Genomic DNA, 13,660 nt, shown 5'->3' on the forward strand with positions numbered 1-13,660 from the left:
CATTGATTGCCTGTTAAGGTTGATGTCAGGGCATGTATGGGTATTCAAAAAGCCAACATCACTGGAGGGACAAATTTTTTTAAAATTGAAATTTTGAAAGCCACTTTCAAGATTTGGAGAAATAAAAGTAAAAAATTGAAGTTTTTTTTTTTTTTTTTTTGCCAAGATAGTAATTTTTGTTGTTAACACATAAAGCATGATGGACCACGATCGAGGCCCAGATAGATGCATTTAATTTATGGGCGTTTGTTGGGGTCTAATGTCACTCAAATGCTCTGATACCCCACAGAATGCAAGAGGACTAATAGTTCATCTAATGACTTTTCAGATGATGTAAAACTTGCCACCATTATATACTAAGAAGTTATTTTAACTATTTTTTGTTTTTTTTTATGTGTGCATGGTAGTCTCATTTTCATAAAATGTGCTCAGCAGTCCCTGCTATGTAAGTGTAAATCCAAGCGCTTTATGGGTTAAGAATATATGGAATCTGAAGAATTTTTGGTAAATAGAAAGTTGACAACTACCACAGCTTGAAACTATTATATCTACTTATCTGCAGAATAATTAATCAAATTAGCAATTAGCAACTGAAGCAGTGTGGATGCATGTGGCTTAGTGGTTAGGGTGTTGGACTTATGGTTGTAAGATTGTGGTTTTAATTCGTGGACAGGGCGACATGTGCTCTTGAGCAGAATGCTTCATTTCACATTGTTCCAATCCACTCAGCTGGCAAAAATGAGTTACCCTGCGAAGGACCAGCATCCCTTCCAGGTGGGGAATTTATATGCCATGGAAACTTGGAAACTGGCCCTTATGAGTCAGCAAGACTCCAGAAGGTAACTAACAGTAGCAGTGTTTGTAATGAATAACACAGGTCTACAGAATTTGGGAATGGAAATGTTTTTGTTGAATAGACAAGTGATTCCGAGGCACTTTTTCTAGCTGAGTCCAGATATTCATTTTCACCAAACACTTCAGGATCTTTATATACACACTAGCTGATTTTGTACATAAATAATTTAACTGTAAGAAGCTGAGATGTTTTTTTGCTTGTTATGGAGAAAATACAAAAGGAGGCCCAGGTCACTCTTCATCATCATCATCGTTTAACGTCCGCTTTCCATGCTAGCATGGGTTGGACGATTTGACTGAAGACTGGTGAAACCAGATGGCTACATCAGGCTCTAATCTGATCTGGCAGAGTTTCTACAGCTGGATGCCCTTCCTAATGCCAACTACTCCGAGAGTGTAGTGGGTGCTTTTACATGTCACCTGCACAAAGGCCAGTCAGGCGGTACTGGCAACGGCCACGCTCAAAATGGTGTATTTTACGTGCCACCTGCACAAGAGCCAGTCCAGGGGCACTGGCAACGATCTCGCTCGAAAGTCCTTACACATGCCACGGGCACAAGTGCCAGAAAGGCGACGCTGGGTACAGGTGCCATTAAACACAGTAAAATCTGCAAATTATATGCATATAATATTCCAATAAATGTCACATGTCATCATGAAGGAAGAAATCTCTGTTTCTTAGACATCATTGAATGATCCAACTGCTGTAACTATCATGTCATTTCATTGTTTAAAGGTAATGTTGCATGTTAGTGTATAGTTAAGTACATCTATTTCAATGAATACCATTTCTATCTATTCAGCAGCACATATATTTCCAGATGTTCCCCTTCCTCTTTGATGCCATATTTCTAATCACATGACCTTAGCTGATCAATGAAAATCCAATTTCAGTAAAGAGGATTAATGTTTATTAGTAATGCATTTCATAAACGATTACTTTTGAAGTGTATTTTTATTGTTGTTGTTGTTAACATAAGGAAATTTTGCAATTTTCAGGGATGACCTGGAACCCTGCAAAAAAAAAAAAAAAAAAAAAAAAAAATTACAACATGATCATAAACTGCACCTTAGAAAATTTCAATAAAAAAATATATATTCTTAAGAAAATTGTAAGGAAATGAAGTTAGTGCAAGGCACGAAACTGATGCCAGACAGTGTACACCTTGATACACAATGCCAGGGGAAAAGGTTGAATTATCATAGTTGGAATGTCTTTGCAAAGATGACCTTGGGCTAAACAGCAACCAAGCAACAATGAATGGCATTTCTAGAGAAAGAAGAGTGTTATATTATGCTTCTGTAGTAGTAGTAGTCATAAAGTAGTAAAATCCCTGGCTGGATGGGGAGGCCTTCATCTCAATCAGTATGCTGCTGTGGGTGCCCACTGGATGATAAACTCTGGTGATGATGTTATTCCACACTTTCTGATCCATCTGCTTGATGTCGAGGCATGACTTCAAGTCTTCCTCAATTTGTTTTGCCCACAGTTTCATTGGTGTGCTGCACTGGATTCTCCAATGTGTGGGTCACTGCTACCACAGAAGTTGATGTGGTAGTCTTTCAGTGCTACACTACTGTAGCTTCACTTTATATAATGTTATACAATGTGAATTTGCAACAGTCGTCTGTAAATATGTAAAGCTCACAAAAATTTCCATGATGTAATTTTAAGAAATTAAAAGTAAAATTTAATTGTCCAGGTTTATATCTGTTGTGAATCATCATCATCATTTAACATCCGCTTTCCATGCTGGCATGGGATGGGTGGTTTGACAGGAGCTGGCTAGGCAGAAGACTGCACCAGACCCCAGTGTCTGTTTTGGCATGGTTTTTACTGCTGGATGCCCTTCCTAACACCAATCACACTGCAGCACTTTTTACATGGTACCAGCATAGGTGAGGTCAGTTTTTGGCATGGTGACCTTGCGTGTGCTGGTGCCATGTAAAAAGCACTCATATAGAAATGTAAAAGTCTCCAATTTTTAAGTATCCTTTTTAGTTTATACTGTTCCTTTGTTATTTCAGAATAAATACCAGATGACATTGGCATCAAAGAATATTTTCACCTGGGATTTATTGGTCATTTATGAAGATTACAGGAAAATGTTACACAGAAAAGATATAACCCTGTTTATATAAATTTATAATGGAATTACTGTGAAATATTTCCTCTCACTGAGACATTTTGCAAAATGTCTCTTCTTCACCGTGTAGAATGTGCACAACATGATTTTAAACTTTAAGAAAATTTGAGATTTCAAAGAAATTTGCAACTTCTGGAAATATTGACTGAGCTCATAACTGATGAAAATATAGCAGAAGAAATATTTGTTAGGAATAACCATTTTAAACTAAAAAGAAAGAAAATGATAGAAAATGAATTGTGTGAGGATAACATTAAATGTGAAGCAGAGTCTGAAAGGATTGAGTCTAGAGATGAGAGAGCAATTGATATGGAACAAACATCATACCACTGTGATATCTGTAAAAAGTCATTCTCTCAGAAAGATATCCTCACTGCTCACACATGTATTCATGAAAGAGACAAGTCACATCACTGTAATCTCTGTGGTAAATCATTCTGTCAGAAAATTACCTTAACTACTCACAAACGCACTCATACAGGAGAGAAACCATATGTGTGTATTGTCTGTGGTAAATCATTCCCTCAACTCGGGTGCTTAACTTATCACTCACGCACTCACACAGGAGAGAAACCATATCACTGTAATATTTGTGGTAAATCATTCTCCCAAGCTGGTTCCTTAACTAAACACAAACGTACTCATACTGGAGAGAAACCATATCATTGTAACATCAGTGATAAGTCATTCTCGGATGGCAGTCACTTAACTAAACACAAATGTGCTCATACAGGAGAGAAGCCATACCATTGTAATATCTGTGGTAAATCGTTCTCTTATACTGAACCCTTAACTAAACACATACGCACTCATACAGGAGAAAAACCATATCACTGTGATATCTGTGGTAAATCGTTCTCTCGAAATCATAGCTTAAGTACTCACAAACGTATTCATACAGGTGAAAAACCATACCACTGTCACATCTGTGGTAAATCATTTTCTGAATCTTCTCACTTAACTAAACACATACGCACTCATACAGGAGAGAAACCATATAGTTGCGATATCTGTGGGAAATCGTTTACTCAAAATCATAGGTTAACTACTCACAAACGTATTCATACAGGTGAAAAACCATACCACTGTCACATCTGTGGTAAATCATTTTCTGAATCTTCTCCCTTAACTAAACACATACGCACTCATACAGGAGAGAAACCATATAGTTGCGATATCTGTGGGAAATCGTTTACTCAAAGTCATGGCTTAACTACTCACAAACGTTTTCATACAGGTGAAAAACCATATCATTGTGATATTTGTGGTAAATCATTGTCTCAAAATCATGCTTTAACTAGACACAAATACATTCATACAGGAGAAAAGCCATATCACTGTGATATCTGTGGTAAATCATTTTCTCAAAATGAACTCTTAACTAAACACAAACGTGTTCACACAGGAGATAAACCATTTCATTGTGATATCTGTGGTAAATCATTCTCTGCAAATGGTGACTTAACTGTTCACAAACGCATTCATACAGGAGAGAAACCATATCACTGTGATACCTGTGGTAAATCTTTCCATACAAGTAGCCGCTTAACTGCTCACAAACGCACTCATACAGGAGCGAAGCCATATCATTGTGATATCTGTGGTAAATCTTTCATTGAAAGCGGTCAATTAACTAGACACAGACGCTCTCATACAGGAGAGAAGCCATATCCGTGTGATATCTGCGGTAGACCATTTTCCTATAGAAGTACCTTCAATAAACACAGACGCATTCATACAGGAGAAATGCCATAATATTGCGATGTCAGTCATAAATCATTCTCGGAAAGCAATTTCTTTACTAAACACATGTTCAGAGAGAAGAGAAACCCTATCAGTAGTAAATGATTCTCAGTACCAAGGGTGACATGGTAGTAGAGCAGTGATGTTAACAGGGCCATAAAAGAGAAAAGATGGGGTGGTGGCAAAGAATCTTATCAGAAGGCTAAAAGAGAGATTAGACGTCAGGCCTGTCTAGCTATGCGTAGAAGCAGAAAAGAAGTTTGCCACCAAAATCCTACAGTGTGATGATGAGAAGCTTGAAGTGTTCCAGATTGCCAAACTGTGTAAGTGAAAATCGGAGATATTGTCAGAGAAGTATGTGCGGATGGATAACGGTATGCTTGCACTCAATGATGTGGACAAGAAAGGCATGTAGAAGTTTCTATGCAAGACTGTTGGGATAAAGGGAGTCTCCCTCACATTAGTCCAACAGAGGGACCAGCTATCCTAGTGGACAGCAGTATGGTAGGTAAGGCAATTAAAAGCATAAAAACTGTGATTCAGAATCACAGCTTGGATGCTCAAAATATCCACTAAGGTTGGATACAGGCTGGTCACCCTCATAGTTAATTGGGTCATTCAAGAAGATGTAATACCTAGCGATTAGTGTAGCAGCATAATTGTTAGCTGCTACAAGGTTAAGGGTGATGTTTTTAGATAGAAGTAGATATAGAGTCATCAAACTCATGGATCAGGTGATGAAAATTAGAGAGTTATAGCTCAATTAATTAGGAGCAGAATTGGGCTAGAAAATATGCAATTCAGCTTTGTCTGGAGAAGAAGCACTAGCGATGCTATTTTCATAGGCAACTGCAAGAGAAGTACTTATGCCTGGCATTTGTTGACCTAGAGAAAGGCGCCTTTAAATAGAGTGCCCTATTGTGTAATATTGTGGGCTCTGAGGAGGCTAGGGATAGACAAGTGGTTGGTGAAAGTTGTACAAAGACGCTGTCAGTAAGGTGAGAGTTAACGAGTACAGTGAAGAATTTGGTGTACAGGTAGGCATTCATCAAGGCTTAGTCCTTAATCCCCTCATTTTCATCATTGTCCTCTAGGCCATAACAGAAAAATTCAAGACTGGCAACCCCTGGGAACTACTATATGCTAATGATCTTACCCTCTTAGCGGATTCCATATCAGAGCTCGACAAAAAATTCCAGATGTGGAAGCAAAACTTGGAATCTAAGGACCTTAAGGTTAACTTAGCAAACACTAAAATCCTTGTAAGCAAGAAAACTGACAGAACCCTGCCCCACTCAGGTAGGTGGCTTTGTTCAATTTGTAGGGAAAATGTGGGCAGGAACTCCATACAGTGTACCCAGTGCAAGCTATGGACAAGAGTAGCAGCAGGTTAATTGGAAGGTTATCAGAGAAGATAGTTTTCGTATGTGGAAGATGCACGTATCCTTAAAAACTTCAGATGATTCAAGAAATTAATTCTCGCAAATGCCCTGGTGGCTCATTTGAGGTGGTAGATAATTTCTGCTACCTAGGGGACCAAATTAGTAGTGGGAGGAGGATGTAACTAGAATAAAAATAGGATGGAGAGCTGTTGGCCACAAAAGGTTTCTCTGAGTGAAAGGAAGACTGTATGAATCGTGTATATGGACAGCAATTCTGAATGGTAGTGAGATGCAGAGGATATGTGAAGGTTAGAAAGGAATAAGGCTAGTATGTTCTGCTACATGTATAATGTAAGTGCACATGTTCAACAGAGTGCCAGTGTTCTGAGAGAAGTTAGGCATAAGAGGAATTGGTTGTTGTGTGTTAGAGAGAAGACTGAGCTGGTTTGGTCATATGATGCAGATGGCTGCTTACAGCTCCATAAAGAAGTACCGATCTTTCAAAGTAGATGGAACACATGAAAGATGGGATGAATTACTGAAGAACGACCTCAGGAAGCTGAACATTTCAGGTGAGATGACAAAGGACCAAGATACCTGGTGGTACTCAAGAAGATCCATATCCTGCACCAGACGTGTTAACACCGATCCTTCTGGTTGTGTAAAGCACCCATAACGATACCATGTAAATGCATCCAACATACTCTGTAAAGTAGTTGGTGTTAGGAAGGGCGTCCATCTGTAGAGACCATGCCAAATGAGACTGGTGTCTGGTGTAGCTCCCCTGGCTTACCAGCTCTGGTCACACTGTCCAATCCATGGTAACAGGCAATGAATGTTATGATGATGCGACGTTAACTATAGACACATTCATACAGGTGAGAAACCATATCTTTATAATATTTGAGAGAAATACATTAAGACACAAATGCATTCATATAGGAAAGAAGCCATATCACTGTGATATTTGAGGCAAATAGCTTAAGATATAAATGCATTTACACAAGAGAAAAGCTCTGATATCTGTCATAAATCATTTTCTCAAAAATTCTGTTAAGTATTCATATTTGTAATCGAACAGTAACCGTAGCAATGGCAAAAGTCATTTAATGAAAAAATATACAACAATAAAATGTTCTCACAGAAAATAAAAATAGTGTTTTTACCACCTCCTAACACTTTATTTTATATAACCACATTGGAGCCTGGTGTAGCCATCTGGTTGCACCAGTCCTCAGTCAAATCGTCCAACCCATGCTAGCATGGAAAGTGGACGTTAAACATTTCTTCAGCTGAGTGGATTAGAACAATGTGAAGTGTTTTTGCTCATGAACACAAAACATCACCTGGTCTTACAAGGACCATTGGACAAATTACTGCATGTGTAGAGGGCAGTAGATTAAGAGGCAGGCAAAGAATGTGTGGCTGGACAATATCTTAAGCTGGTAGGACATGAGTGGAAAGGCAGTTGGAGAGTCCGGACTTAACCAGGAAGACTTTTGTTACAGTGTCACCAATGCACTATGGGTGTATAATACATGACATGATGGCAAATGTCATGTGGGCAGTATAATTTGTAAATTATCATCGTTTTAATATCCATTCTCCTTGCTGGTATGGGTTGGACATGTCAAACACCCATGCCAGCAGGTATAGTGTCAAGCAGTATATTTGTTGTCATAGGTGCAGGCGTGGCTGTGTGGTAAGAAGCTTGCTTCCCGTCCACTTTGTTCTGGGTTCAGTCCCACTGCATGGCGCCTTGAGCAAGTATCTTTTACTATAGCTTTGGGCCAACCTTGTGTGTGGATTTGGTAGACAGACACTGAAAGAATCCCATTGTATATATATATATGTGTACATGTATTTATGCGTGTGTGTACATGTCTGTTTTTGTCCCATCCCACCCCACCATAGCTTGACAACTGACGTTGGTGTGTTTATGTCCTTATAACTTAGCAGTTCAGCAAAAGAGACTGATAGAATAAGTCCTGAGGGTCAATCTCTTTGACTAAAAAACCCTTTAAGGCAGTGCTCCATGGCTGCAGGCAAATGACTGAAACAAGTAAAAGAGTCTGAACTTTAAATCACTAAATCTTGAGTTCTGTTCTCATCACTGAATATTCTTAATATTTACAGGGATTAGATCTAACTGAGCTTATTTATTTTGACAATGAAATACTAGAAATAAGAAGTTATCATGCAGTAGGATAACTTTGTACATGACAAAGATGGTGGTTATATAGTGAACATGTGATGTAGACAGTTGATAAGTAATGAAATAAGAGTCAGTCAAAAGAAAATATTTCCCAATCATTGATACTTACTGTATTATAAGGTACTGGTATTGGCACTTCGTTGCTTACGACGTCAAGGGTTCTAGTTGATCCGATCAATGGAACAGCCTGCTCGTGAAATTAACGTGCAAGTGGCTGAGCACTCAACAGACACGTGTACCCTTAACGTAGTTCTCGGGGATATTCAGTGTGACACAGAGTGACAAGGCTAACCCTTTGAATTACAGGCACAACAGAAACAGGAAGTAAGACTGAGAGAAAGTCGTGGTGAAAGAGTACAGCAGGGTTTGCCACCATCCCCTGCCGGAGCCTCGTGGAGCTTTTTGGTGTTTTCGCTCAATAAACACTCACAACGCCCGGTCTGGGAATCGAAACCGCAATCCTATGACTGAGAGTCCGCTGCCCTAACCACTGAGACATTGTGCCTCCACACTGTATTATAAGGTATTGGTGTATCTCAAGCGACATAGTTGTGGTCTAGTACAGAGAGATAACAGGGTAACACCATTAGTAGGATGGTGACAAGGGGTGCTACGCTAAGAGAAGTAAAGCTAAGTTAGGAGGAATGAACAGGTAGATGGAAGTGATACTTGAGAAGTTAGCAATTTGCAATGGGGAAACCAAAAGCTAAGAACGCAAGATGACAGAATTGAACAATGAAAAATGTAGAAAGATGACAAAATGAAATATTAAAAGATGACATGAAGCTGAGGTAGTGTGAAAGGTTTTAACAGATTATGTGAACAATGAGGAGTTTCTTGGAAATCTTCATCTGAAAATCCCAGATTTTCTTCAAATTTTCAAAAGTCTAAAAAGTCTGATGGTTTTTTGAGAGTTTGATAGACAAGATAGATAGACAGACAGATAGGCAGGCAGGCAGAGAGAGAGAGGGATAGATGGATAGGTAGACATATACTTACTGTATTATAAATCCTACATTTGTGATAATTTATTTATATCTAGAATAAACAACATGACAAATTAAGCTGCAAGTAAGGTATTGAAATGTTTCAAATAGTAAAACTGAATTGCTACAAATTTTATTATAATGTTTGTAGGAAAAGTTGGTTTTATACGAAAGGTAATTTTCAAAATATCTACAAATGCAATGAACAACTTGTCTCATCCACTGACAAGCTTTGAAAACATTTCAAAGAAATATAGTGCATATCTACACTTAAGAGCAGGAAATTGGAATTTCATTTTTAATCACTTGAGAATGGAACAAATATTTTCATGTTCGGTTGTGATTACATGAATTATTTTTGAATATTACACTGGCTGTGTCGTAAGAAGTTTGCTTCTCAACCACATGGTTCCAGGTTCTGTCCCACTGCGTGGCACCTTGGGTAAGTGTCTTCTACTATAGCTTCAGGTTAACCAAAGCCTTGTGAGTAGATTTGATAGATGGAAACTGAAAGAAGCCCATTGTGTGTTTGTGTTTGACATGCCACCACCACCACCACAACTTGACAACTGGTGTTGGTGTGTTTATGTCCCTGAAACCTAGCAGTTCAACAAAAGAGACCAATAAAACAAGTACTGAGGTCAATACATTTGACAGAATAATCCGAATGCTAAAGGGTTAAATACCTCATACAGAGTGGGAAATCATTCTTTTCAGTTGAATTTATGCTTTACAGACTTCATTCTTCCCTAAAGTAAGGTCAATAAAACAAGAAAACATACTGTCAGAAGGAAAAAAAATCATTCAAAATGTCTACCATGTGGAGTAATAAATGTGATTTTGTTGAGTATTTTTTAATGAATTTAATATAGGTGCAGGTATGGCTGTGTGGTAAGAGGCTTGCTTCCCAACCGCATGGTTCTGGTTTCAGTTCTATTATGTGGCACCTTGGGCAAGTGTCTTTTACTATATCCTCAGGCAGACTAAAGCTTTGTGAGTGGATTTATTATTTCTAAATTCTTCCTTCTTTCCCTGCTATGAGTAGACAACACTTCTAGAGACAGGCATCAATTTAATTTATTAGCTTCGCATATTTTGGCAGCTGTTCACACAATCCTCTAGACAATGTTGATGATGAATGTAATCTATTCTTTTAATTGCTTCAGTCATTTGACTGCAGCCATGCTGGAGCACTGCCTGAAAGGGTTTTAGTTGAAGAAATCAACTCCAAGACCTATTCTTTTTGTAAGCCTAGTACTTATTCTATTGGTCTCTTTTAGTGAACCACTAAGTTACAGGAATATAAACACACCAGCATTGGTTGCCAAGTGAAAGCGGTGTGAGGGAAACAAACATAGACACACACATATACATATATATATATATATATATATGACAGGCTTCTTTCAGTTTCCCTCTACCAAATCCACTCACAAGGTTTTAGTCTTTAGGCAAAAGAAACTGATAGAATAAGTACTACGTTTACAGATAATAAGTCCTGGGGGCGATTTCTTCAACTAAAACCCTAATTAAGGCAGTGCTCCAACATGGCCGCAGTCTAATGACTGAAAGAAGTAAAAGAATATACATTTCTTCTAACATATTTCCAGAATTAAGGAAACAAACTATTGATTTATTTGCATTAAGAGTAAATATACGAGATATATGATATCATGCCAACATCATTGTACTGCTATTATATCAAAAATAAATATCCAAACTTCAAAAGAAAATATTTCAAACTCTGCCAAATCAGATTGGAGCCTGGTGTTGCCATCCAGTTTCACCAGTCCTCAGTCAAGTCGTCCAACCCATGCTAGCATGGAAAGCGGATGTTAAACAATGATGATGATGATGATGAGAACCCCCTGTCTGCAAGCAAACCTTTGCACAAACCTTTCAGATGCTGAAAGCTGTCCCCTACCTGCCCCCTTGGCTTTCCTTTCAAGTCAGCAAATTTAGAACAGTCTACTATTGTAGTCACAATGAAAGGTGAGTCTGGAGGAATTGTTGAATTACTAGAACAGAGAGCATGCAGGGGAGCCTCATCCAGACTTCCCACAAGTTAAGATCAACATCATCATCATCATCACCAACTAACATCTGTTTTCCATACTGGTTTGGGCTGGAGAGTTTCACAGGAGCTGGCAAACCAGAAGACTGTGTCTGGATCTACTCTTTTACTTGTTTCAGTCATTTGACTGTGGCCATGCTGGAGCACCTCCTTTAGCTGAGCAAATCGACCCCAGGACTTATTCTTTGTAAGCCTAGTACTTACTCTATCAGTCTCTTTTGCCGAACCACTAAGTTACGGGGACGTAAACACATCAGCATCGGTTGTCAAGCAATGTTGGGGGGACAAACACAGACACACACATACATTTATATATATATATATATATATATATATATATATATATATATATATATATATATATATATACGACAGGCTTCTTTCAGTTTCCATCTACCAAATCCACTCACAAGGCTTTGGTCAGCCCGAGGCTATAGTAGAAGACACTTGCCCAAGGTGCACGCAGTGGGAATGAACCCAGAACCATGTGGTTGGTAAGCAAGCTACTTACCACACAGCCACTATCTGCTTTGGCATGGTTTCATGCCCTTCCTATCACCAAAAATATAATTTCTTCTAGACAGGCAATAATGATGGTGTGGTGGGTAATTGGAATGCTTTTGCATTGAAAATGGGCAGATAAAGTAATTGAGGTATTCAAAGTGTGCTGCAGGTTAATTAAGCCGGATCTTTTCCGTCTGGCTGCATCTGTGGAAATTTCAAAGTTTATTGAAAATTTTAAAAATTTGGTGTATTGATGTAATTTTCCAAGCTGAATCTCAGGAAATATTTCACTTTTTCCAGAAAGGTTTGTAAGAAAAGTTATAGAGGTTTAAAGTTTGATAATTTTCATTCAGTCAGAAAACAGGATTTGGAAGCTGTCATTTTGTGCACAACGTATTTTAATATGAAACTAACTAAATCAATTTCTACTTTATACATAACCCCTCATAACTTTACTAGTTTTTTGAATTTTCAGAAAAGTTTTGCAAATTTGTATTCTACACTCAGGAATTCATACAATTATGCAAAAATCCCCACAAAAAATTAGGTGGTGTATGATTTAAGGCCTATTTGGTTGTTATTTTTAGTATATCTCTCGCCCAAGGTACAAGCAGTAGATGGGTACATTTCGCTTAAAATATATCTTGCAGACAAAAGAGTTCTCAAGTTTAGCTTGTTACTATGGAAACAGGCATAAATGTGTCTGTGGCTTATGACTGAAAATTTTGGGTAATTTTAGCCAAAGTTAATAACTATCTATTGATTGGCATTGAGTAGCATATAAAACTATGTCATTACACCAAATATGAAATCAATTGAAGAGCTTGAAAATTGGCAGCCAAACAGAAAAGATCTATTAAGTTTAGAGTGGTCATGGAAAATATGACAACAACATTGCTCTGCACATGTAGATTAACAAAAGGATTAAAAGTCCTTTTGCAGGTTACCTTAATGACATTGATCTTATTTTCATGGCTGGTGACTTCAACAGACAGGCTGGACAGCAACCCCAATAGATTCTATGTGAATATGGAAGCTGTGGCTTTGGTCTTAGAAATGAAGAAAGAACAAGGATCTTGGAGTTTTGTGATGCAAAAGACTTCATGATCTGTAATATTAATTCCAAGAATTCAGCCAACTACCTGATCTGGTGGACACACATGCCAAATTGACTACATTCTTACCAGGTATAAGATAGACTGGTGGTTGTATTGTCAAGGCTTTTCCTGTGAATAATGTACAACCCAGCATAGCATAGTGACATTAGACTCAGAGCTAGAAAAATTTAGAGACACAAATCAGTATGGAAAAGGAAGATATGGAAGCTCAAAGATCTATTGAACAGACAATGATTTAGAGAAGTCATAATTGAAGCAGCTGATTAAGAGGAGACAGGCATGTATAACAGAGAGGACAACTTTTAATTTTTACAGGACTACAGACCAAAGTTCCAGCCAGATCAAAGGGGACATGATGGTGGAACAGAAAAGTAGACCAAGTCATAAAAGTAAAGAAACTAGCATGGAAAGATTGGTGATAGAAGAGATTTATATCAGAGAAGCTAAGTGTCAGTTTATTTACAATGAGAAAACACAGAAAGCAAAAGGTTCAACAATGCTCTACTGCATGAGTACCAGGGGTATGAACTGTTCCAGATTGCTGATGTGGCTTATGGACAGATGATGTACTAATGATAATGGAAAGAATGAAACATGAAAGTGCTACTGTGAGATTTTAAATGTGGAGAATGGACA

The 13,660-nt window shown here is 38.1% G+C and overlaps 1 protein-coding gene across 1 annotated transcript; it reads left to right on the forward strand.

The window, feature by feature from the left end:
- The first annotated feature begins 2,887 nt into the window (after window positions 1-2,887).
- On the forward strand, window positions 2,888-10,620 carry LOC106879263 (zinc finger protein OZF). Its single transcript, XM_014928763.2, has one exon. It carries the CDS (start codon window positions 3,225-3,227, stop codon window positions 4,755-4,757), a length of 1,533 nt encoding a protein of 510 aa, XP_014784249.1. The 5' UTR covers window positions 2,888-3,224; the 3' UTR covers window positions 4,758-10,620.
- Window positions 10,621-13,660: the final 3,040 nt, after the last annotated feature.

This window comes from Octopus bimaculoides, chromosome 28 (genome assembly GCF_001194135.2).
Source record: "Octopus bimaculoides isolate UCB-OBI-ISO-001 chromosome 28, ASM119413v2, whole genome shotgun sequence".
Taxonomy (NCBI): domain Eukaryota; kingdom Metazoa; phylum Mollusca; class Cephalopoda; order Octopoda; family Octopodidae; genus Octopus; species Octopus bimaculoides.